The 27,505-nt window shown below is 41.7% G+C and overlaps 1 protein-coding gene and 1 long non-coding RNA gene across 2 annotated transcripts in view; one reads left to right on the top strand and one right to left on the bottom strand.

The window, feature by feature from the left end:
• Positions 1 to 27,144, top strand: part of TBC1D22A (TBC1 domain family member 22A) — a 125,422-nt gene extending 98,278 nt beyond the window's left edge. The window contains exon 13 of the mRNA XM_081211655.1: positions 25,850 to 27,144. Coding sequence (XP_081067781.1) covers positions 25,850 to 25,978 — 129 coding nt within the window. The 3' untranslated portion in view covers positions 25,979 to 27,144. The remainder of the gene's footprint in view (positions 1 to 25,849) is intronic.
• LOC308596683 lies at positions 577 to 11,264 on the bottom strand. Its single transcript, XR_014012649.1, has 3 exons — positions 10,442 to 11,264; positions 8,393 to 10,391; positions 577 to 2,383 (listed from the first exon to the last, which is right to left on the bottom strand). It is a non-coding gene; the product is annotated as an uncharacterized lncRNA (long non-coding RNA).
• Positions 27,145 to 27,505: the final 361 nt, after the last annotated feature.

Genomic DNA, 27,505 nt, shown 5'->3' with positions numbered 1-27,505 from the left:
CACTTTTTTTACAGCCTACTATGATGCCAAACTTTAGTTTAGGCTCTAATATAGCAAGTCGTGTGTGTGTGTGTGTGTGTGTGTGTGTGTGTGTGTGAGAGAGAGAGAGAGAGAGAGAGAGAGAGAGAGAGAGAGAGAAGTGGTGTTCTTATCAATCTACCTCAAGAAAAAAAATGATAGCAATAAGGAGATATCCTAGGTTTTTTTATGAACTGGATGTGGCTGTGGTCCTAGAAGAATCAGGAATGTAGTTCGGGGTGTTTCTGGAACTGGAGAGACTCCTAGAACCACTTACGGTGTCTTTTTTTCAAGAATGTGCCTTTTACCAACTTTTATGCTCTAGGAAATGACAATCTGGCTTGTGAGTTGTTGTGCATTCAAACAGCTTTTTATTTTCTGCTTTTGATATATTACATGTATCCAACGTTACACTTCTGTTGATCCTATTCATTTTATTTTGTAATTCATCGTGAAACTCAGAATCAATGTTTACTAGGATGTACATCTTTATTTGTTTAAAAACTTGGCAGAATGTTCAAGGCAAACTTTGCTCATGCATTAACCTTACAATCACTTTATTTGAAGTAAGTTTAACCTGCAACATCTAGAAAATGATTTTATTGTTACGTTAGCAGAGTTGCCCTCTTTCTTCTCCTTTTGTACCTCTGTGTTTGCTTTCAGAGAAGATGCAAAAACAGCATTAATGTTTTATTATATTAGCTTCTATTTTATCAACACTTTCAGAGAGTGGAACTTGCTTTCCAGACCAATTAAATGGGCTCACTTAAAAGATTGTCTTATATGTCAGCATTTACGGTATACAAGTCCTATATGGAGCTGCCCAAGCATAAAGTTGAATGGTTATTCTCTAAGCCAGTATATATAAAAACTGGTATAAAGGCCTGCCAAGAACTGATTGGATGTATTTTATCGATTTGTTTAAATGCTGCCATTATTATTCACTTCAGGCAGGTACCTAATTAGATAATCACTGTAACATAGCAACCTAAGAAGCATATCAGCAACATATCACTTCACTTTGTCTCTGAAGAGCTGCAATTATAGCAGTTTCAGGGTCGAAAGGTGGCCTGAAAGAAAACAAAGGATTGAAAAGGACAAAGTTGTATAGGCTAATCTGCACCTAAGGGCTTTGAGGATCATTCCACTAACACTAGCTTATGCAACATTTCATTTTCGAGCCTACTCTATTCTGTGGAGTCTCTGATCCTAACATTTTAATCCCATAAAGCATAGGTTTAGTGTGTAATGCCATCTTTCTGCACTGTTCAGCAGTTTAATAAAATGCAGATTCCAATAGACTCTCTTTGAAACTTGAATATTTCTAATATGATTAGGTTGGGGCTATTAACCTTGTAATGTCATTGGTCAGCTCTTGGTATCTGCCCCAGGAATGCTTTTTGAATTCTTGAAATAGCGAAACGCATAATGAAGTGCATACTAACCAAAGGGTTTTGTCTCCATTAATGATTTTATTTTAATTGAGGCAGCGTGTTTAATATGGGCTAATGTCCCTTATGTGATTGTATTTGCCCAAGGATTTCCTTGTGGTATTTGAAAGAACTGATGCAGGATAAAAAGTCTAGGCACTGACAATAAAAAGTGAATACCAAATCAAAGTCTTGGAAGAAAGTCTGAGGAGACAAAGAATATGGTTTGCTTTGGTCTTAGCTCTAGAGCTGATTTAAAAAGCAAAAAAACAAAACAAACCCAATTTCTCAGTTACTTTCATTAGGATGTTTCCAAGAGATGGCAGCATTCAGGCCATTTAGTGCTCAGCTGTTAAACATTTTGCTCAATTGAACACTGATAACTCTTCGCTCAGGGAAAGAAAATCCCATGCACTTGTATTTTGAATCTGTCACTAGAAAGCACATGCACAATTCCATGTTGATTGGTTCTGCTGTGTTGTGAAATGCTAAACAGTTTTGTAGCAATAAACCCTGTCAGGGTATGGATCCTAGCAGATCAGAGTCCTAATAACTTGACAGTTCCAATTGTTACCAGTCTTGATCAGTTGCCCTGTTAAATACAAATATGCGAATTGTAGTTTTCAGGCAAATTACTACCTCTTGTTGGATAACTTGTGGGTCAGATTACGTTTTAACAGCAACGGTTAAGGACAAATAAGGACCATTCTTGAAATCCCTATTTATACAGGCTTTTTCAAGGGGGTTGTAGTCTAGCACAGTCACCTACTTCTAGGGAAGAACGGTGGTAGCCTCCTTCTCGCTTTTCCCAGGCTGTGTGATGACCGTGTGCCTCTTCCATTCAGTAGAGACAGAGCAAAGGTTTCTGCCTCCTCTTGCTGAAAGGCTGCTCATCTGCCCAACAGCCTGAATATCTGTTTCAGGGGCACCTCCACCTTTTGAAATAAATACTTTAAATAGAAGTCTCAAAGTTCAAGAATGTCATATGAATGCCTAGAAAATTCTGTCTGCAAAAACTCAAGCTAGGAAGCGGTTAAATAAACTCGATCAAAATGACCAATTTCTGGCTACAAAATCCTGTTGTATCTTAAGAGTTCTGTGCTGTTGACTGAATGTATTGAGTTTGGACTTTTGGGATGGGAACTAAGTGCCTCTGTAGAGCCCCATGACACTTGGATTTGAGTCATGAACCAGAAGGTTGCTCTTGGTTAATGGTAAAAATTGAAATGAAACAGCAGTTCAGAAGTGTCCAGTAAGCAGTGTTGGTTCAAAAAACGCAAGCGCACACCCATCGAAAACTCGTTTCTCTGTCTGTTTAAAATGTATGATGATTAGAAAACATTATTTTATTTGAAGACATTGATGCTACTTCAGACAAATGAAGATGATCAAACTTGTCTAAACACGATGCTACAAAGCTCAGGGAAGCGAAATAAAACATTACGTTGAACTATTATGTTCAGCGTATTTTGAAACATGTAAGTTCTGAATTGTTCAACAAAGGTGGAATATTTATTACTCATTTTAAGAACGGGATTTTTCCTGATATTGGTATATATCCACTGATAGAAGTCTGTGAGCTGGCAGAGGATGCTGTTAGCAGAAAGCATGAGAAACGGTTTTCACTACTTCCCCCTTCCCTCTGCAGTCACTTGTGCATCCTCCCCCCCCCCCAAAAAAAAAAATCTGCTCAAGAGTGTTTGGGGACCTTTGGAATAACATAGTACTCATAGAATCATAGAATCATAGAGTTGGAAGAGACCACAAGGGCCATCGAGTCCAACCCCCTGCCAAGCAGGAAACACCATCAGAGCACTCCTGACATATGGTTGTCAAGCCTCTGCTTAAAGACCTCCAAAGAAGGAGACTCCACCACACTCCTTGGCAGCAAATTCCACTGTCGAACAGCTCTTACTGTCAGGAAGTTCTTCCTAATGTTTAGGTGGAATCTTCTTTCTTGTAGTTTGGATCCATTGCTCCCTTAGCCGTTCCTCATAAGGCATCGTTTCCAGGCCTTTGACCATTTTGGTTACCCTCCTCTGGACACGTTCCAGTCAGTGTCCTTCTTGAACTGTGGTGCCCAGAACTGGACACAGTACTCCAGGTGAGGTCTGACCAGAGCAGAATACAGTGGCACTATTACTTCCCTTGATCTAGATGCTATACTCCTATTGATGCAGCCCAGAATGGCATTGGCTTTTTTAGCTGCCGCGTCACACTGTTGGCTCATGTCAAGTTTGTGGTCAACCAAGACTCCTAGATCCTTTTCACATGTACTGCTCTCAAGCCAGGTGTCACCCATCTTGTATTTGTGCCTCTCATTATTTTTTTTGCCCAAGTGCAATACTTTACATTTCTCCCTGTTAAAATTCATCTTGTTTGTTTTGGCCCAGTTTTCTAATCTGTCAAGGTTGTTTTGAAGTGTGATCCTGTCCTCTGGGGTGTTAGCCACCCCTCCCAGTTTGGTGTCATCTGCAAATTTGATCAGGATGCCCTTGAGTCCATCATCCAAGTCGTTGATAAAGATGTTGAATAAGACCTCACTTCTCCTTCCTGTGCCTAGTCCTTTGAACTCTCTCCTGCCTCCATTTCTATCATGATATTTGCTAATTTTGTTACAGGGCCATTTCCCATTCCTAATTTGGTCACATTCCCAAGGTAAAGCTGAGAGGTACTGACTGGCCTGAGATCACTGAGCTAGCTTCATGTCTGGCTGAGGTTTTCAGCCCTGATCTCCCAGGTCCTAGTGCAACCTTCCTGGCCAGCTGCTTTTACAAAGTATCTCCATAGCTCCCAGCCAGATTTAGTTGAGGCAGTTGATCCTTTACTGTGTATAAAACACTTCAAACATTTATGAATGCACAACGTTACCCCAGAAACTGTGTGTTTTTTTCCACATTCGTATGTTGTTGTTAGATTTAAGCTTTTTCAAAAAGAAAATAGCTCCTTCCTAAAACAATTTTCTCGGTACTGTATTTCTTTTAAGGTCCTGCTTTCCTCATTTGTCCTGTTGGTATTCCCTGCGCTGCTTGTCTATTCTCCAATAAAATAATCGGATCATTCCTTATTAAATCTGTATGCTTTGCTTGCATTGGGATAGACTGTATCCTGAACATGTTTACATTCATAGTTGAGCACTGGTACATGCTACTTACAAAGGACATTGCATAGCCTTCACTGAAATATGTTAGGTTACACTCATCTTAGACCTAGGATAGGGAGCCTGTGCCCTTGCCAGATGTTGCATAACTGTATCTCTTATACAGTGGTGCCTCGCAAGACGAAAAGAATCCGTTCTGTGATTCTCTTCGTCTAGCGGTTTTTTCGTCTTGCGAAGCAAGCCAATTGAAGGATTAGCGCTATTAGCGGCTTTTAGCGGCTTATCTGCTGATTGGATCAGCTGATAAGCGGCTTAGCGGCTTAGAAAAAGGGGGGAGGGAAAAAAACCAGCAGGAACTCGCAAGACATTGTCGTCTTGCGAAGCAAGCCCATAGGAAATTCGTTTTGCGAAGCACCTCCAAAACGGAAAACTCTTTCGTCTAGCGAGTTTTCCGTCTTGCGAGGCATTCGTCTTGCGGGGCACCACTGTAATCTGTGACTATTGGCCTTGGTGACTTGGGCTGATGGGAGTTGAAGTCCATTAGCACCTCAGTTCCCCACCTCATCTTATGCCTTCTTCTTGCTCCATATGCTTGGGAATTGGATAGTGTGTGTGTGTAAATTCATATGTAAATTGCAATTTTGATCAGTATTCCATATAGATTTTCTTTACAAATGTAAAAAGAGAAGAAAGTCTGATCATTTAATGTGTTTATAGAAGCCAGAGCATAAAAACAAATTGAGCCTCACAGCAACTAATAAAACAACCATCCTATTACAGAGAAAGCCAAGATGTTCTAAAATGTGCAAATTTCAGAAGGAGTTTGTAAAACTAAAATAGGAAGGTATTTACTGTACCTCCCTATTTGCTGTGGTAATAGTCATTTGTGCCAGCATACTGAGGGGAAATTAGTACTACTATAAACATGGGTCTAATTTAGAGAATGGCCCCAGTGACCTGAAAATATTTAATTTGGCCAACTTCATGAATTTAAAGTAGTTCATTTAATAAATTGGGAGCAATTGCAGTGATTAAAAAGCATGAATTCAGCAAGGAATTACATATTATTGTACAGTGGGATATATTTTTGCCCACGCTGAATTATTGCAGTATTTCAGCTACAAAATGGAAACTTGCTTTTTACATCAAGGTTTAAAAAGTGTGTGCATGTGATAATTGTATAAAGAAGAAGAAGAGTTTGGATTTGATATCCCGCCTTTCACTCCCCTTCAGGAGTCTCAAAGCGGCTAACATTCTCCTTTCCCTTCCTCCCCCACAAGAAACACTCTGTGAGGTGAGTGGGGCTGAGAGACTTCAAGGAAGTGTGACTATCCCAAGGTCACCCAGCAGCTGCATGTGGAGGAGCGAAGACGCGAACCTGGTTCCCCAGATTACAAGGCTACCGCTCTTAACCACTACACCACACTGGCTCTCAAATCTGTGTTAAAATCTGTGTTATCACTTCCCCCATGGCCATGACCCCATGTTGTAGCCGTAACAGTATATGGTCATTCTCCGCAGCAATAGCAAACTCTTCTGAGTGTCTATAGGCCAAACTACACAGGTGTCATTGCCTGCTTGGCTGCACCAGCAACCGAATTTGGCAGCCCCAGGCGCAAGAGGAGGAGGAGGAGGACCAGATGACAGAGTAGAAAGCAGCCACTCAGGAATGGCGATCCTCCCCTTGTGACTCTAAATGTCAGAGAGGAGAAAACAGATCTGCCAGTCCTCTCCATCATCCCTCCTGCAGAGTGCACAACCTGGTCAGGGAGGGAGGAAGGACTTGGACCAGCCAGAGGAAGAAGAGGTGTCAGAACTGGACTCAGGTGGGTAGGAAACAGTCTCGTTGCTGAGGACCAGATGCCACATTTGTAGGTGGGATCAGATGCACTTTCCATGAGAGAGTGGGTGTACGCATCCACAGTAGGATGACATCGTTAGAGTCCTAGATGTGAGCCCACCCTGACCCTTCTTTAAAAGCTTGGCAGAAGGGACACCTCAACTGCTGGGACCTCACTGTATCTTCCATTGACCTTCTCAACTGGCACGGAGAGTTGAGTGAGCTTTGTCCTATTGCAATAGCTATAATAAACGCTGGGCCCCTAAATCTGGATGCTGGACTTTGGCTTTTCAAAAAATGGTTGTTCCTCCACCTGGGTAACGAACAAGGTGGTGCAGAGGTGAATTCTTACCACAGTTAGGAACCTCTTGCCTTGCTCATGCGCCTTGAAAGCATGACTTCTGGGCCTTGGGCTTGCTGTTGAGCCGGTACCACTGTTAGCCCAAATAAAGATCTCTTCCTTACTTGCGAGTAAAAGTCACTGTTGTTGCATATTGTGACAAGAGCTGGACAAGAAGTTAAAATGCAGGAGTGCATTTCGTGTGCTTCCCTAAACGTCCAACACAGACCTCAGTTATGACTCGCCTAGAGAGGGAACCTTCCACTGGTGCCAATTTGATGTCTGCTTTTCTGCATAACACCTGCATCTTCTGCAAGAAAGAAAACCATATCCAAAAGCAGCATGGAAACTGCTTATCAGCCTTCTGAGGCTGCTATCAGCGATGTTGAACATGTTGCGGTTATCAAAGCATTCATTCAGGTTCATGTTATCATGTTTCTTTTTAGAAGTTCCCATGCCAGCATGCTGTTTGCTGCATATGTGATAAATTTCAGTAAGTGAAGTCACTGTTGTGCGGCTGCTATTTATTTAACTTATTTAATTCAGTATCTTGAAGTGCTTTCACAGTAGAAACCTCAAAAATAAAAACTACTACCGTATTTACTCGAGTCGAATGCGCCATCAAATCTAATGTGAATCCTAATTTTTGCAGTGTAATTTGGCAAAAAAAGTGCACTTTAGTAATCCCCCAGCCCTACTGACCACCTCAAACTATTTTGTCTTACGGGAGGGGCTGGCTCCTTTTTTACAGTCCCCGCCCTGCCACCCCTCTGACTCACAGGCTCCTTCGCCACCTGGGCACACTGAGGACTGGCCACGTGACTGGCATGCTCGGGCTGCCCAAGCTCAGTTGTCCACCCCAAATGCAGCCCAGCAGCCTCCTGGCCTCCTCTCATCCGGATTCACCAGTTGCGCAGCCCTCAGCTCCGACTAGTCTGGCTGGGTGGCAGCTGTGCGCGAGGTGGCGAAGCACGTGAACTGAGCAGCACAGTGGTGCTGCGGCCCGGCCAGAGGAGCGGAATGGAGCAGCGTGCCCCCAGCCCAGTGACAGCCAGCTGGGAGGGCGCACCTGGCCCCGCACAGCCGATTTGCACCCGGGGGTACCGTATTTACTTGAATGTAATGCTCCATCGAATCTAATGCACACCTTAATGTTCGCAACATACTGTATTTTTCGCTCTGTAAGATGCACCAGACCACAAGACACACCTAGTTTTTAGAGGAGGAAAACAAGAAAAAAAATATTTTGAATCTCAGAAGCCAGAACAGCAAGAGGGATCGCTGCGCAGTGAAAGCAGCCATCCCTCTTGCTGTTCCGGCTTCTGGGATAGTTGCGCAGCCTGCATTCGCTCCGTAAGACGCACACACATTTCCCCTTACTTTTTAGGAGGGAAAAAGTGAGTTATAGAGCAAAAAATACGCTAATTTGGCAAAAAATGAGATGTGCATTAGACTCGAGTAAATACGGCAAAAACCATTTCATTTTTTTTGAAAAAAAACAACAACAGAAAAGCGGCTTCTTAAATAAAAGCCATTTCAAATCCAAGACAGATATAGGCTGGGATAAAAATGTGCACCCTTGTTGAAAAAGGACGGTGCTGAAAAGACACCAGAGGTGGCATGTAATGGGGATGCTGGAACGTATTGGCATACTGTGCACCTACCAGACTATTGTTGTACAGTCTTCCATCAGCCTCTTCCACTGTGTCAGATGGCCTCTGTTTTTAATGTTCTCATCAACCTTTGTTCTGTGACGAGTTCTGTCCAGAATCTGTCAATCCAGCGGATGGAGTGAAGACTGTTTGATATGGATTGATTACGAAGCCAGTCATGGATTGAATGGAACAGCTGCATCACCTGCAAGTACATGGCTGGCGCACTGAGCACATCCAGTAACTGCAAAATAGTTAAGCGTGTGACTTCAGTTACATGTAGGTTCCATTTACCAATACATTTAGCATGAATGTGCTTCTGCTATCTCAATGCTAAATCTATAGACAAACAGCTTTAGTTTTTAGCTTATATCAGTCTTTGCATTTCTATAGTTCTGGCTGAACATGGTTTAGTGCTGTATTTTCTCTCTCTCAAAATACATGCAAATAGCTATTGTAGGGTCCTAATGTATTGTTGTTCTGCATTTTCAGTAAGTAGGTCAGATTATACCTTAGTCTTTGGATGCTCGCATTATGTCTCATCTGCTATGCAGTCTTCCCTGAAATTGATCAAGGCTTCTTTCAGTCTCTGCTTGGCTGTGGAAATGCGGCCGAGTCGTCGCTGCAGATTCTTCTCAAAGCTGCCACTCTAGCTCTGTCTTACCTTCCCTCTTCTCTCATTTGTTTCACAGCCGCAACACCTCCTCTAGGACAAAAATAAAAATAAATAAATTGCAGTCTGCTCCTTCAGGAGAAAAGTGCAGTTGAATCCCTGCAGTCTTCACAAATAAAATGAATGATTCACAGATATGGCAGGGAGGAAGTTAGGAAACTAAGGGTGGAAGGAGGAGTTTATTGCACCCAGAAAGGGTTCCATAAAGAAATGGGTGTGCAGCTGATTGTATCCAGGAGGTAAAAAGGAGGTATAAAGAAAAAGGAGGGAGTCACTTTCTGATATCATGTCAGGCAGAAGGGAAGGGATCTAGACTTGTATTAGTATACTTGTTACCATTCACCTGAGAGATGATTTCTGCATGCTGTATTACCAGAACAATAACAGAAGCTAAGATATGACTGGGACACGGGTGGGGCTGTGGTCTAAACCACAGAGCTTAGGGCAGGGGTAGGCAACCTAAAGCCCAATAGCCTTCTCAATCCGGCCCACGGACGGTCTGGGAATCAGCGTGTTTTTACATGAGTAGAATGTGTCCTTTTGTTTAAAATGCATCTCTGGGTTATTTGTGGGGCATAGGAATTCGTTCGTATTTTCCCCCCAAAATATACTCCGGCCCACCACATGGTGGACCGACCCATGGCTGAAAAAAGGTTGCTGACCCCTGGCCTAGGGCGTGCCAATCAGAAGGTTGGCAGTTCGAATCCCTGCGACGGGGTGACCTCCTGTTGCTCGGTCCCTGCTCCGGCCAAGCTAGCAGTTCGAAAGCATGTCAAAGTGCAAGTAGATAAATAGGTACCACTCTGGTGGGAAGGTAAACAGTGTTTCTGTGCGCTGCTCTGGTTTGCAAGAAGCAGCTTAGTCATGCTGGCCACATGACCCGGAAGCTGTCTGCGGATAAATGCCGGCTTCCTCGGCCTATAGAGTGAGATGAGCACGCAACCCCAGAGTCGTCTGCAACTGGACTTAATGGTCAGGGTTCCCTTTACCTTTACCCTTTAAGATATGACTACACTCGGCGAAACTAAAGGTTCTACAAAAACAAGGCTTATACCTTCTTGAAAGCTGAAGCTATGTACAGCATATCCAAAATTTGCTTCTTACATGTCATGTGTTTTTGTGTTTTTATATTGTCAATCACAGTATGAAAACATAATTAATAGAAACAAACAAAATTTTCTTTTCAAACCGAAATTTCACATTCTGTGGCAACTGAGCATGCACAGATCTCATTGGCCTTTTGGCAGGGGGATTCCCCACTCCCCAGATTCTGTTATTTATTTATTTTTTCTTCTGCCAACCTTGGAGTTCCTCCAAGCATACCGAGCAAAAAATACTCTGGTTTCTCTTCAGATCGTATAAATCTTTCGCCTTTTACAAAAATTTACCCCCATTCCTGTCAGCTCTCACCACCTGAGTTTACCTTTAGAGGAAGTTGTGGTTTTGGGGGGTGGTCCCCCCCCCCCCAGTTTGCACAAGCATGGAGTCCAGCATATCACAGCAAGGTTTCACAGCTCTCAGTTGTGGCATAATATAAAAATAAGAAGAAGAAGAAGAAGAAGAAGAAGAAGAGGAAAATGGCTGCGCCGGTTCCCTTGTTTTTTACATGTACATCTAAGGCTGGAGCTAGGTTAAATTAAAGTTCAGCCATTTCAGGGCATTTGATCACATTTAACTGGCTCATCCTTTCAAGCAGTAAAGGTCAGCTTCTGTTTGTGCTCTAACTGCCCGATAATCTGTGAAAACCACTTTTGTGTGCATTTATTGTTCAGTAACCACATAAGGCAAGTTGCCATGTAACAGAGTTCTTGGCATTTTGTGACAAATATATGAAGTTTGGGCATGGCCCTGAGCAATGGGCTCTTGTTTCAACATGTTTGATCTCTGCAAACGTTAAGTTTAAAGTTAACATTAAAGTTAAGGTGTGTATCGGGTGGCTTGCAGGGAGAGGTGGTGTAGCAAAGGGTTAGCACATATTATCTCTGTGGCATCCACTCATTCACACAATAGGGGCCACCACATGCTGTGAAATCTACAAGTTTTGAGTTTTCAGGTGAATCAGATTAGGGTCTTCTAAGAGTTAAAATGTTGCTCTCTCTGGGAGAAATCCTGAACTCATATGGTACAGTGAGAATTTGGGGTGTGGGCATCTGCTGGCCACCCACTGCAAACTTTGAATAGCTGTAGCACACTTCTAAACATAAAAATATATAATTCCTACGTGCCAGTCAAAAACATTCCTCTACACCCATGCCTTTGGCTTTAGCTACAGTGGTACCCCGCAAGACGAATGCCTCGCAAGACGGAAAACTCGCTAGACGAAAGAGTTTTCCGTTTTGGAGGTGCTTCGCAAAACGAATTTCCTATGGGCCTGCTTCGCAAGACGACAATGTCTTGCGAGTTCCTGCTGGGTTTTTTTCCCTCCCCCCCCCCTTTTCTAAGCTGCTAAGGCGCTTATCAGCTGATCCGATCAGCAGATAAGCCGCTAAAAGCCGCTAATAGTGCTAATCCGCTAATCCTTCAATGGGCTTGCTTCGCAAGACGAAAAAACCGCTAGACGAAGAGAATCACAGAACGGATTCTTTTCGTCTTGTGAGGCACCACTGTATTCTATAGCCTTTTAGAAGTGGATGGGGTGTTCTTAAGGTATATCCACCCCCCCCACTGGTTTTAATGTATCTATGTGGGACTTTTTGGTTGTTTGGTTGTAAGTCGCTTTGGGTTGCCTTGGGCAAGATAAGGCAACAAACACATTTAATAAAAAACAACAACAATAATTTGGAGGCACCCCCCCCCCCAGGTTTACCTGTAGTATATGTAAGGTCTATGTTAGAATATAGTGCATGGGGAGGGAGTCAGTGATTGCTAGCCATGGAAGGCAAGTTTCCATTCTCAGGAAGCTCATAGGGAACCTTTTTTTAGGGGAGAGGGGTTTAGTCCTTTTTTTTTTCAGTAAGGGCACAATAGGGTTATCACCCCTCCTCATCCATCACAGTCTCCTTCGTCCTCCTTCCCCTACAACTGCTATTCAGTTGTTGTTTTTAAGCCATATATCATTAACTGAGAATTGCAATTGCACCAGTTCAAATAACATCACATCTAACATAGCCCTATGAGCTGCCTGAGTTTAGAGCAGCACTTTTCAACTGCTGATATTTGTACCACTGCTTGAAGAGCATTGACATAGGCATTTGTCTCCTGCATTTCTCCATAAGTCTCAGGTTTGGGAGCGCCTCAGGACTCCTGAAAGTGGCAAGAGCATGACTTATATAGTGATGCAGTGGGGAGTTCTCTCTGAAGGCAAGAATTTTGTCTGTGTTGGGAACGCTTAACTGATTCTGTTACACTCAACGCAGAGAAACAACAAGAAGTATCCACTGTATTTGAAGGAGATAAAACCAGGGACGCGGGTGGCGCTGTGGTGTAAACCACTGAGCCTTGGGCTTGCCGATCAGAAGTTCGGCAGTTCGAATCCCTGCGACGGGGTGAGCTCCTATTGCTCGGTCCCAGCTCCTGTCAACCTAGCAGTTCGAAAGTAAGTAGATAAATAGGTACCGCTCCAGCGGGAAGGTAAACAGCATTTCTGTGTGCTGCTCTGGTTTCGCCAGAAGTGGCTTAGTCATGCTGGCCACATGACCCGGAAGCTGTATGCCGGCTCCCTCAGCCAATAAAGCGAGATGAGCGCCGCAACCCCAGAGTCGTCCGCGACTGGACTTAGCTGTCAGGGGTCCTTCACCTTTACGTTTAAAACCAGAAAAGACACACATGCTGGGGTACAGTAGACAGCCTCTTCTGTGAGGAGAGAATACTTTGTGTTCACAAGTGAGCTGGGCAACAAAATGGGTATTATGGAGTTAACACAGCCAGCTAATAATTCTCTTTCCCAGGTCATTTACTTATTCGCCACCTTATTCCCCAAAGAAAGAAGCAATCCAAAAATTCCCCTTAGGATCCCCCCCCTTTTTAAAAAACAACAACTGTGACATTCTCCTAAGCATTGTGTTAGCATCCCTTCTTGTCGTTGGTAGCCTTTTAGCTACATAAATGCAGTAAATAATCTAGCCCTAAGTTTTCCTTGGTGGCACCAACAATGTGTGATGCTCGTCCTGGTGAAATAAAAGAGGTCCCATCAGTATTGGCATTCCACCAGCTCTTGAAGACACACCTGTTTAGGCATGCATCTCCCTAAACGCCAACTTTCTAATTTATTTGTTTCAATAGTTTTTAACTTTCTTGTTTTATTATATATTTTAAGTATGGATGTTTTTAATGCTGTGATTCAACTAGTTTACTGTGTATTTTAATTATCAATTTTATAGTTGATTGTAAACCACTTAGGAGCCATTTTCTCATTTAGGCAGTATATAAATATGTAGAACAGAAGGAACAAACCATAGTAGTAGTAGTATTAAGTATAATTTTACTTGCCTATAATAGTCAGCACATATTTACCATGTGTTTTGAATCTAGTTCTCCACAGTTTCCTGTGGTGTTAGTTTGAAGCCTCTTCACTGGAGCTCACAGGATATCAATGCCTATGTTCTACCATTGAGCTCAAGGCCTAGTTTCTTCTAAGATCTACTTTTAGTTGCAATAATAAAAATTAGTAAGCATTCCAGATTTCCAGGAATTATTTCAAAAACTCAATTGCGTTCTTGCTGTGTAAAAAGGATGAAAAGCCGGGAAAAAATTAGAAAAACCAGTTTTCCCATAAGGCCTGGAAACACAACTTTATGTAGCTGCTTTTTGGCTAGGAAACGATTTCTATAAAGTCTGTCTTAACATTAATACCCCATTCCTGTACCTATTATTCTCACTAAGGCCTATGAAACTCTTGTATAATCCTTGAGAGATTTGTTAAACTTGAATTGGCTCTAGCTGAAATCTCAAATAAGAATACCGAGAGGCAAGTGTTGTTTGTCCGGACACGTAGTTTATCTTCTACATTTCTGCACTTGATTTGACCATGATGAAAGCTTCATCATAAAGTAATGCAGTAACAGCATCAGTGTGGCAGAATACCAGCATGAGTAACCAGCACGACGCAGCAGGCATACAATTGGGCTTGCCAACTCTCTACTGCAACCCACCTACCTCTGCAGCACGTACAGAAATAAATGAGGTGTTGGTATGTTTGGATTGGCTCCAGCTATTCAAAATGGGCTGAATTCATGCTCCACTGATGATTCAGGCATGTTACCTTGTCTCTCTCATGTCTTGCTCAATATGTGCCACTGTTTCCCCTGAGCATGGATATTTCTTCGCCAGTAAGTGATGCGTCACCGCTGATCGCTAAATGAACTGCGCGGTTAAAATAATCTAGCACTTTTCTTCTTCATTATTTCATTTTGTTTCCAGAGATTCCCTTCAGAGATAGTGCACTTTGCCAATGATTTTGAGCGCTCCCCCTTGCTTGAGCCTTAGCAAGTATGCACACAAACACATTTTTTAATGCACAGGCGTCCCTTTGGCAAAAAAAGGAGAAAGCTTTTAAGGGGGTGGGAAGCAAACTAGAAAATGCTGTATGTAAAATTCCTCCTGGTAGTTAGTTTTTAAAATAATGACTTTCCAGATTTTTTAAGCAGAAAATTACTGGCTATTCAAAACTGAATTGAACAGTTCTGTTCCCAGTTACTTGGAAATCAGCCTGTGTTGGTTTCTAATGGCAAGAATAATTGGTTCAGTGTTCAGACTTGGATGTCTGTATACACAAGACACTCTTTAGATCATACTTCTCTCCACTGTGCTGTCTAGCAGCTGCATACCTCACAGTAAGGCAACAATAGGCTCATTTTCACAAGTGTTAAACCAATCTAGGCTAAGTGCATGAGACAGTTGTATGCAGTATCGTTTGTACTTCTTTGCAGCTGGGCATGATGGAAGTAGTTTCCCTGGTCTTTTATATATACTGTATATTTTTATTACTCTCTTGCCAGGCACAGTGGCAGGACCCTAAAACCAATGCTGCAGAATCCAGTGACAAATTGTACAAGCTTACAAAGACATACCGCCCATCATTTGTCTGATGAATATAGGGATGGTCTATTTGATGATGATGATAATTTATTTATACCCCACCCATCTGATTGGGCTGCCCCAGCCACTCTGGGTGGCTTCCAACACATATAAGAACATAATAAAACATTAAACATTAAAAAACCCTTCCCTATACAGGGCTGTCTTCCGATGTCTTTTAAAGTTTGTATAGTAACTTATCTCCTTGGCTCGGTGTGTGTGTGTGTGTCACATAACGCCATATCCTCCAATGAAAATAAGGGATGTCTTAAAGAAAAGTGGGACTTTCCAGGATCAGATCCAAAACTGGAATGGCTTCTGTAAATCAGGGCTCTGAGCAAAGGACTATTGATAGGGCTGGGCGATATCTGGTTTTCAACATCGTGATATATCACCGCCGTGAAACATCACAATAAACTGATATATTGCAAGGTCTGAAATAAGGGTGGATCTATGTAGAGGCATTGGCTGGCTTCAGGGTTTTTCCCAAATCATGATTTTTGCATAGTGTGTGCGCGCACAGACACACACCAGGATCTGTGAAATATTGCCAGGTCAAAAATGATGAAATTGCTATCATGATATGCGCTTCAAACCTGTTTTGGATGATATATTGATATATCGCCCAGCCCTATTGATAGCAGATAGGAACAAATGAGTTTTGCTTGGAATTTATGGGGAAAGAGCTTGACAGTCTTCACTCTGCTCACTGAAATCTTTCTGAGATTCACTCTTTTCAAAACCCTTTGCAAGTACACTTTTAATCCTATTTGAGCACCTCTCTCTAACTTGAAGGTTCTGACCTTTAATATGTAACGAACCTGTAACCTCAAGGGGCGTGTTTAGCTCCCTCCTTTTCTCTACTTTTCCATCTGGCTTTTTATGATAACAGAGAGTTCTATGCCCCAGTTTATACTCTCACTGTTGTTACATTACGGTTTATATTGACTTTTATTATTGTGATTTCATTGTTTGCATTTTAAGGGTATGGTGGTCACCATGGAGTCTTTTGACCAAAAAGCAGCATAAAGAATAACCTCTCTAAAAACAGTATGCTGAAAAATGGGTTTTCAAAGGTATGGCCAGTCAGTGTTTGTACCACGTTACCATTTCATACAGTGTGACAGAGTTCCTAAACGCTTCTGGGAGATAAGATACACACTTTTTTTCTTTTTTTAAAAAAATTGTATTCTGCTTCCCAAGACACAACAGTCCTGTCTGGACACCTAATTATATTGAATTCATTTTTAGATGTCTTTACGTATTTTAACAGTTTTATCCTGATATGCTTGCTGTCCTGGGCCCCTTTGGGAGGAAGGATGGAATACAAATTGAATTGAATGAATGAACGAACGAACGAACGAACGAACAACCATACACACGTCCCAGAATAAAAACTAAATTCAAAGCAGAAGTTTAAAAACACAAAGAACATATTCAGGGAGCAAAACCCCCATCTCCCTTATGCGACCAAGAGGCCAAAAGTGCCATGAGTGCCACGAAAGGCCAAACATGGAGTCCAGCGCACTTCCGTTGTGCAGCTTGCAAACTATCCGTGCCGATCCAAAAGTCCTTGTGCCTCTTTGGCCGGTAGCAGAGCGATCGCAGCAGTTAGAAGCAATTGCAGCGTGTGGGTAATAAATTCAGAACAGACACAAGGCATTCCTTATCTTCTTAGCCTTTAATCAAGTAGTTTAACAGCATAAATCAGACCTGGCGAAAGCTCGCCCATCCTCCCTCTCGCATAGCGTACCAGAGGCAGACTGAAACACTCAGAGTCAAACCACTCCCGTAAGTGTTTGTAACCACGCCTCAGGAAAGAGACGTCACACAGAACTCTTTAACTCTGTGAGTTCTGAAACCCATAACATCCCTTCTGGTCCTCTTGTAAGCTTTATAAAGTATAAGCCAGCTGATTCGAAGGGCTTTCCTAGATCTGTTTGCCATGCTTTGCAAGTCCTGGCATTCATCTGATTGTGCAGGGAAACATGGTCCATATGGACAACTTGTGACAATGGATGATTGTCAGATGGGCGACCCCACACCCCTGTCAAGCTTGGTCCACAGAGGAAGTGGGGAGGTAAGCTGGGTCCACTTCTGCACCGCTTGTACAGAGGGAGTTCCATGAGGGCTGGTTTAGGTTATAGATAATGTGATTTGTTCATGGGTGCTAGGCATGCTAAATTACTGCTTTGCGTGGGCAGAAGCAAAGTCTCCTGTAAACCTTGGCTGGGGTTGACAGCTGCACTCACAAAAACCTGGAAAGAGGCGGTACAAGCCTCCTGCAAGCCGCAGCTGTGTTTGTGTGTGTGTGGCATGTTACATCACTGCAGGACAGCTCAGTTGGTAAAGCATGAAACCCTTAATCTCAGGGCCCTGGGTTCAAGCCCTATGTTGGGCAAAAAGATTCCTGCATTGCAGAGAATTGAATGAGATTACTCTTGTGGTCCCTTCCAACTCGTACCATTCTATGATACTATTACTACATATTTGAAGCTTACGTAGGCAGGAGAGAGATTATTTTGGCAGCTCAGGAATTTGAAAGTTTCCAAGTAATTCCTGTCAAACCAGCAGCAGGGATGGGGGTGAGATTCAGATGGCCTTGAAAATAAGCCAGACCATATTCCAAAGACCCATAAGTGATTCAGGTCATCTCCAAGCCACTATAATGCTCTGCTCATGCTCCTCTCTAACATGTGCTATTTCGCTTCCAGAGCATACTTCTATAACTCATGGTTGGGATACAGTATGGAGATTTCCACTGCACACTGGAGTATAGGATTGCAATCTTCTCTTCATTCATCTCTGAAAATTCTAAATGCTTTTATAAACCCAAATCATATACAGTGGTGCCTCGCAAGACGAAATTAATCCGTTCCACGAGTCTCTTCGTCTTGCAGTTTTTTCGTCTTGTGACGCAACCCTATTAGCGGATTAGCGCTATTAGCGGTTTAGCGGTTATTAATAGCTTAGCGGCTATTAAAGGCTTAGCGGATTAACGGCTAAAAGGCTATTAGCGGCTTAGAAAAAGGGGGGGAGCGAAAAAAAATCGGAACACTCACAAGACGTTTTCGTCTTGCAAAGCAAGCCCATAGGGAAAATCGTCTTGCGAAGCAGCTCAAAAACGGAAAACCCTTTCGTCTAGCGGGTTTTCCGTCTTGCAAGGCATTCGTCTTGCGGGGCACCACTGTATGTTTTACAAGATGGTCAGATGAAATTGCTGACCTATAACTTTCTATCAGGGCAGCTTAGTTAGTTTCAGAACATCTTCCCCCCTAACATTGTGGTGAGTGCATTCATTTTTGTAAGTGCCGCAGAAGAACTACCTGGTGCATTTCCCCCAATTTCAATATAAAAAGCCCCTTTAGGAAAAGCAAGGGATAATCTAAATAGTGCTGTGTGAACAATTTAGTTGACCTGCCCGACTTAAATAGCCAAGCAATCGTTTTGTTTAGTTGGTAATTCAAGGCTGTCACTGGAGATGCCTCACTTGAAATAAAATTGTTTTCTTTTCTTGTTTCTTTCTTGGGTAGAAACTGAATAACAATGTCAATTATTGTCTTTATCAGTATGTAGCCCCCAGAGAAAATGAAAATCACAGGAGCCCTGTATACTTAGCTACACAATTCAATCAAAGCTGCTGATAAGAGGGCAAATAGAAACAAAACAAAGAAAAAAGCTTTTGGAGTATGAAATGGATAATATGCAATGAGGTGATGGATGCCTTTCTTTGCAGACAAGCTGATGGAAGAGGAACTATTTTCTTTTCTTCCTTTTTCGCCCCTTATGGCTGGCTAAATGCTGGCGCATGTAGATTTTGCTATCTTACAACAAAACTGTCAGACAGCTACAGCTGGATTGAAAATAAGCAGAATTATAAATGTGTGTTGCTTTGTTATTAGGTTGTAAACAAATTAGATTTCGAATTCCTTCCAGAAATGGAGTTTTTAACAGATTGTCTATTGTTGTAAGCTCTGGTTGACTCTTACAGGCGTAACAAAATGGAATGATCTTTCCACAGAATAGCTAATTACTTCATGTCTCTGGGCACATGGGTAAAAGAGGCCCATGCATTTTTGCAGAAATCCACTCCCTACTACCCCCAAAATAATAATAATAATAATAATAATAATAATAATAATAATAATAATAAGAATAAGAAGAAGAAGAAGAAGAAGAAGATATTTAATTATTTATAACCCTAACCCTAACCACTATGGGCGGCTTCCAGAAGAATATTAAATACAATGATTCATCCAGTATTAAAAGCTTCCCTAAACAGGGCTGCCTTCAGATGTCTTCTAAAAGTCCGATAGTTGTTTATTTCTTTGACATCTTATGGGAGGGTGTTCCACAGGGCGGGTGCCACCACCAAGAAGGCCCTCTTCCTGATTCCCTGTACTTTCCCTTCTTGCAGTGAGGGAACCTCAGTGTCCGGGCTGAACGATGGGGGTGGAGACGCTCCTTCAGGTATACTGGGATGAGGCCATTTAGGGCTTTCAAGGTCAGCACCAACACTTTGAATTGTGCCCAGAAACGTACTGGGAGCAAGTAGGGCTTTCAGGACCGGTCTTATGTGGTCTCGGCGGCCACTCCCAATCACCAGTCTAGCTGCCGCATTGGAGGACTGCGTTAGGCATAGGGAATATGTTCTTGGCTGCATAAACTTTCTTTTTCTGCCTTCTGCCATGGTCAACACAATCATGTCATGTATTCTTGTCATCACTAGAACTGTTTAAGCCTTAGAGATGTCATCAGGATGGTTGGTGTACTGATCAGCTGTCTGTGTGATGCCTACACTCCATTTTCTTTCCAGATCACTGAGATGTGTTCAGCATTTAATCAACCTTTGATCAGCATGGGAGGCTTTTTAATTTCGGTATTTTTGTGGCTTGCTGTGGCAACCTCCTTTGGGTTCCATTGACCTCTTTGAAATATGCTGGATTCCTTTCAGTTACTCTGTCCAGCACTCATTCCACAGTTGTAAGAAATCAATCCTTTAATGTGGTCAAACCATTACACCCCAGCTTCACCCCAAGTTACAATACATAATCTCCTATATCCCTCTGTGCAGTTTTACTGAAGCCTAAACCAAGATTTTGTGTCCCAAAGGATGTCTAATCACGTTTCCATGCTGTTCGTGGGTGCTATGCTATCGCTGTTACATTAAATGACCTGTATGGGTATATTGGATTCTTAATTTCTCAGTAACCGAAATACATACCATATTTTTCGCTCTATAAGACACACCAGACCACAAGACGCACCTAGTTTTTGGAGGAGGAAAACAAGAAAAAAAAAATTCTGAATCCCAGAAGCCAGAACATTCTTTCACTGCGCAGCGATCCCTCTTGCTGTTCTGGCTTCTGTGATAGCTGCGCAGCCTGCATTCGCTCCATAAGATGCACACACATTTCCCCTTACTTTTTAGGAGGGAAAAAGTGAGTCTTATAGAGCAAGAAATATGGTATTTCACCCTTACTTGGCACCATGTTTTGTTGAAAGCTAAGTTCAGCTTTATCTCCACTCCTTTTTAAATGTTACTAGTCCTGATCTGTTCAAAACAAAAACAGTTGAATAGAGAGCTGTTGTCAGGCCAGCCATTGTGTTAGAGAAAGAGACAAAGACAGAAATGCCTGAATGGTCTAGCATAAATGTGGGGTCCTTGAAATGGTTATGAATCTTCATTTGGGGCTGTGAAGTTTCATGGTCAGGACCTGGATACCTCCCTATACATGCAGGTGTCAGGGCATTTACAACATAAAATCACAATACAGTGGTACCTCAGGTTACATACGCTTCAGGTTACAGACGCTTCAGGTTACAGACTCCGCTAACCCAGAAATAGTACCTTGGGTTAAGAACTTTGCTTCAGGATGAGAACAGAAATCGTGCTCCGGCGGCAGCAGGAGGCCCCATTAGCTAAAGTGGTGCTTCAGGTTAAGAACAGTTTCAGGTTAAGAACGGACCTCCGGAACGAATTAAGTACTTAACCCGAGGTACCACTGTATAAAAAGGGACCACAAGCCGGAATCTTTTGCCCAACATAGGGCTTCAACCCATGACCCATGATCTCATGCTCCATATTCCGCCTTTCCATCTAAAGAGCTCAAGGTGGCATACATATTTCTCTTCCCTATTTTATTCTTACCATGACCTCGTGAGGCAGATGCGGCTGAGACACAGTGCGTTGCCCCAAGGCCACGCAGTGAGGTTCATGGCCGAGTGGAGATTTGAACTCTGAGCTCCCAGGTTATAGTCCAGCACTCTGACCGCTACTCCACTCTGGCTTCCTATAATGGTAGAGAATCTTGTTGGTTTCCTACCCTGTCAGGTAACAGGAAACTTATTAGGCCTCTGTAATTAGGATTCATAATCTGGTGAACCGGGTTCAATTCCCCGCTCCTCCACCTGCAGCTGCTGGGTGACCTTGGGCTAGTCACACTTCTCTGAAGTCTCAGCCTCACTCACCTCACAGAGTGTTTGTTGTGGGGGAAAGGAGATTGTTAGCCGCTTTGAGACTCCTTAGGGTAGTGATAAAGCGGAATATCAAATCCAGACTCCTCCTCCTCTTCTGTGTAATTTCGTGAACCCAATACTACCATGCTTGCAAAGATATACAAACAAACATTCTTTATTTCAGTCCAAAGACCCACAAAAAACAGTTTTGAAAGCAAAATATAGCAGGAATACCGAGAAAACATTCAAAGGCAGTCGCTATGTTTTATCCAGAGCATGTTGATTTCTAACTCTTACTACCTCCGAAATAAATTTTGTCACGGCCAGGGTAATGTCATTTGTCTTGTCTTTGAGAATGTACATTTTCCCCATGTGACTTGACTAGGCCTTTCTGGCAATGCTCTTGCAAGACTTTTGCTAAGAACGGGGAGTGAAGATAAAAAAATATTCTGCAGATGGATTCCTATTAGATGAAATGGAGATCCATCTAAGATTATTTTTCAAAATACATTGCACGGTGCCCTGAAAATATGCGGCTTTGTATGTGATTTGACATATAAAAAGGGAGAAGAAGAAAAAAACACCACCCGTCCAATTGTTAGCTTATTTTCTGCATCCTTTCATGAAACTGCTTCCCCTGGAAAATATGAAATTAATCACATGGAAAATATATCTCCCTATGTTATCAAAAGATTAATGGAAGATTGTTCTGTCAAAGTGTCACCTTTTCAGTTTCATCTTGTTGAAAACTGTCATCCCTAGTTGACCAATTTTAAATGCTGGCAGTGGAGTCCAATATAACTATCACTTATTTTCTATTTTTAGAGGCTGGTTCTTCCAGAACTTGACAAGGTTTCTCTCTTTCTCCCCCCCCCCCCGACTAATAACAGAATTGTCAAAGAAATCAGCTATAAAAGACGACATTTGCTGATTCGTTCAGGGTTGAAGCATGGTATGTTTCTGGATCCACATCTGTGAGATCAGAGATAATTTCGAGGGAGATGAATAAAAGAAGTCATACCACACTGTTCCAGCTTTGAATATTGAAATGTTCTCAGGGTGGTGACATTTTAAAAGGCATTGCAGGTGTGCTACATAAAAACAGGAAAAATAGTTTTTGTGTGAAAGCGAAGTATCGCCATTCAATCTGATGCAATGGCATAGAAAATTTGGTTTTTACGATGTGTTCTGCATGTGTGTGTGTCACATATCTGCTTTAAGATCTAGCTATTCTCATTGGTGTGTGGACTGACCTTTTTTGTCTAAACACAGTTTAATCTTTTCTATGAATCATGCTTGTGTTCTGTTTGATCTATTGGTTGAAAGGTCAGGGAATGTGAAAGAAAGGTTAAAAATAAGATAAGAATGCTCCTTTTATAGGCAATTGGCTTGCAAGAAACTCGCAGACTCCATTGAAGGATCTAAAAATATAGGGAGGAAAAATAATCCCTGAATTTTTGGTCTTTCTAGTTGTCATCAAGAAAAGTAAGAAAGTTCAGCATTAAATCAGACTACCAAGATTTAATAAGCTGGATCTTGAGTCATTCAGCATATATTGATTGTTTTCTTGTAAGCAGTAAATGGAGAGAGGAATTAGACCTGTTAAACGACCAGGTGGAGTTCGTAAGTGACACTGATTTATGGCATATCTAGAATGTGTGGCTCTAGATTCGCCCAATTCAACTTACCATTGACATTTTGAAGTATTTCATGAATATACATTGGATTTCCACTGAAAGCTTTTTACACACACATTTATAGATCTATACTCATTGTTACTGCTAGTATTCTATAGTGTTAAAGAGCCCAGCAACAACATTTTAATATTAAATTATAGGTGCAATGTGTATAATATTTACCATAGTGCAGATGTATCCAATGTCCTAAATAATGTGTACATTCCTGTTATTTCCATAAGCTGTGAAGGGCCAGAATTAGCTTTCCGTAGCTCATGAGATTACTAGCTGGTTCCTATTCCACCTGCCGTCGAACTCCAAAAGAGCATAAGTGGTGTGTTTTGAACAACTAACACAGAATCAAAGCTGTGAAGAAATGCCAAACTGTCATAATTTTAACAATAGAATGATAGATTTGTTTATTCAAAGGCACAGGAAGACAAAGGTAAATAGAGCCCATACTCTCACTTCCACCACATGTAATAGGAACATTTGTGCATGTTTCATGCTGTTCTATTGAGCTGAAAGGATAATAGGAATGTGGTCTATGGCTCTCAGGGACTGGACTAAGGAGGAATGGTGGAGACCGCCACCCCCTTCTCTTCAACCTTTCAGGAAGACAGTACAGTGGTGCCTCGCAAGACGGAAAACCCGCTAGACGAAAGGGTTTTCCGTTTTTGAGCTGCTTCGCAAGACGATTTCCCCTATGGGCTTGCTTTGCAAGACGAAAACGTCTTGCAAGTGTTCCTTTTTTTCTTCGCTCCCCCCCTTTTTCTAAGCCGCTAAGCCACTAATACCCTTTTAGCTGCTAATCCGCTAAGCCTTTAATAGCTGCTAAGCCTTTAATAACCGCTAATAGCGCTAATCCGCTAAGCCGCTAATAGAGTTGCTTCGCAAGACGAAAAAACCGCTAGACGAAGAGACTCGCGGAACGGATTAATTTCGTCTTGCGAGGCACCACTGTATAGATTTACAACAGTGGTTTGCAGAAGGTCTCCGTAAGGGGGCTGCTGCTGTGAGGACTGAGAAGGGAAGGGGGTGGTGGAGCTTACTTAAAGCAACTCTCAGAGAGGCAGCATTTCTAAGCCTCTCTCTGTGAATATTGCATAAAAGACTTGGTAAGAGCTTCTTGTCTATCGGTTACTGGCAGCCCACTGTGGGGAGGGAGGACCGGATTCCCGGAATCCAGACACTGGCTGCATCATGAAATGTAGACTACATGGTTGAAATTAGGGATGGATAAACTAGTTTTTCTGACCTACCTTCTTTTCATAGGTGTTCACTTATAAATCCATTATAAATCACATTAATTGTGTATTCTTTAATGAGACATGGACATTGCGTTTAAATATGTGTATTTGAATTTGTTTAGCTTGAAAGCATTTTAAAACACATTTTGATGCATTTTTGAAGCAAGAAAGGTGTTGGAAAATTCAGACAAGTGTGAAATCCAATGGTTGTCTTTCCAATCCAAACATTAGTGCAGGATCTCTGGATCAGGTCAGTTCATATTGGAATTTCCAAAGCTCAAACATGCCTGCGGTTTTTCTGGCTCTTGAGTTGCAGCGGTCATAGAATCATAGAATTCTAAAGTTAGAAGGGACCCTGAGGATAATCTAGTCCAACCCTCTGCAGTGCAACTGTTCCATCCCGGGATTGAACTTGCAGACTTGGCATCGCCAGCACCATGCTCTAACCAACTAAAAGGACCCATTCATCTGTTATTTTCAAGCCTTTTGGATGGGAAATGGTTGCAGAAATAAGCTCTGGGAAATACAAACACAATTAAAATTGAGATAAAGTATCTTATACCTCTTAATAAGTATCTCGACCTTTGCCCCATCTGCACTATACATTTAAAGCAGTATCATTCACTTTAAACAGCTCCAAAGAATCCTGGGAACTGTAATCGTTGCTTGAACTCATTACTTGAATATTCCTATTTTGTAGCAGCTATGCACGCTGAAAGGTTAATATGATGGCTATGTGTTTGCCAAAGTTATACCATTGCTTCTTTCTTGCAGCAATGTGGATTGCAATGTATACAAGCATTTTTAAAAACAGACTGAAGGGGCCAGAGTTCCCTGTCGTAGATTGTTGAAGCCATGACTGATGCAAGATTAAAGACATATATTCACTTTGTTCTACTCCGTAGCTGCCTTAGAAAACACCTTTCCAGTAAATATCATTCACCTGTACTGGAGAAAATGAGAGATGGGATCTGCAATGAAAATACTTAGATTAAACCTAGGTATTCATGAAATGAACAAACAAAAAGAAAGGCATATGCACAGATCTAGATAAGTAAATTCCAGATAAGAAAGATGTAACAAATAATTTTGTAGAGTTGTCTCCTCCCCTCTTTTACCATTCCCACATCTATTAACAGCTGGATGAGTTTCCATCCTTAACAATTATGGTTAGCTAATGTATTTGGATTTTTGTGCTAAAAAGCATCACATGTATCATCACATTGCATCACAAGTTTTATTTTACCTGATGTTCAAGATCAAGCCATTTCAGAAACCGTTGCAAGTAGCATTGGAGTTCAGTCGTGCAAAAAAAACCCCACCCCAAATCAGCCTGACGTTTACTGAAATAGTTGCATTATAACCTATTCTGCTGTCTTTTCCTTCTTTTCCCAAGGAACTGCTCATCTTTCTGCAGAACTTGCCCACGGTGCACTGGGGAGACGAAGATATCAGTGTCCTCCTCGCAGAAGCCTACAGACTGAAATTTGCATTTGCAGACGCCCCCAATCATTACAAGAGATGAAAGCACCAGAAACCATATACAGCCAATCTGTCTGCTGTGGCATAGGACCATTTTCATTATTCTGGTTGTGCAGACACGCAATTACTCGCTCCTGATTTCATACGAAGCGTCCCAAAATAGTTCAGCAAAAAAAATGTGGTTGGTGGATTACCAAAGAAATCGGCAAACAGGTCATCAAGAAGATTGTGATTGACTTAAGTGAACGTGGCTACAAAAAAAATCGAGTCTACTTTTGTTTTTATTCTCCCTTTTTCTTTTTATAGTTGCTATACGAATGAAGAAAGTGTTTTATGTTCATTGGTATCTAATGACTTATTGTCTTGTCTCCATGAGCCTTGTTCCTAGTTGATTGTGTTCATTATTTTGATGGAAGTATTACTAGTCTCTGGGGTACTTGTGAGCTAATAGGAATGATCTGTCTTGAACAGAAAATGAGGGCAGATGTGTATCAGGCAGTAAGGTCATCTAAGGGCCATATGGACTTGCTTTTGATTTTGGTTTGTAACACAATTTTTAAAAAATTCCTTTTAATGTTATCTTTGTTTACAGCATGAAATCTAGGAACACAGATTTTAATGGAAAACAACATCTAGAATTTGAAAAGAATGCCACCTGCTTGGGTGCTATGCCCTGTGGTATGCAGATTGTTTTGTATAAATTATTTCACTTTGAAGTGTCTGAACTGTACTAACTAAAAAAGAAAATAGATTTATTCTGCCATAATAATGTATACATAATTTAATGCTTTAAAACTATCAAATATTTTTTCAGCACATAGACTTTTAGCTTCAATGCTTTTTTCCCCCCTAGTAAGATTTTTAGTTCACAGTGAATATATTTTAATACATTATTGCCTTACCTGGAATTTCTAGCATGGTAGGAATACTTTAGGGAAAAGTCATGTATGCATTTTTAGGCCTTCCATCCTTGACATAGACTGGCTTGAGCATGGAAAAGAAGCACAGATGGATACAGTCACCTGATAACCAAGATTCTGCCCCACTTCCAGAATAAACTATGAATTTTGCAGTGTGTAAGGGAAGGTGACTGGTGAAGACTTGATTCCAGTCTGCTCTCTTTCTTACCAATCAGGTTGGCTGACTGGTTAACATGCCAGCCAGTGTGTGTGTGTGTGTGTGTGTGTGTGTGTGTGTGTGTGTGTGTATTTATATATAAAAAAGGAATGTGTCAAGTCAGTTTATCTGGAGGAAGCCACCTGCATACAATTGACATGCACTTAAGGATTTTGCACAAACCGATCGGGAAGCTTATCTCACTTGAAAAGCAACTAACAAAATTCTTCCGTTAATTTTGTGACTTAAGTTCTTAAGTTGTGACTAAGTGGCAGTACATTATAGAAGGCTCCGTCAAAAGTTAACACTCCATTCACTCTTTGTAAGGGCCAGTTTATCCAAATAGCAGAATAGCAGGGGTAGGTAGTAAAGTTTTTTCCTGTGCTGTATCACTTTAGAATAAAGGTATGGGATTGCATATACACATAAAAATTCATTGAACGTGGAAATCTGG

Source organism: Podarcis bocagei (assembly GCF_964188305.1).
Source record: "Podarcis bocagei genome assembly, chromosome: 10".
In the NCBI taxonomy this organism is placed as follows: domain Eukaryota; kingdom Metazoa; phylum Chordata; class Lepidosauria; order Squamata; family Lacertidae; genus Podarcis; species Podarcis bocagei.
This window is presented reverse-complemented; position numbering and strand designations above follow the sequence as displayed.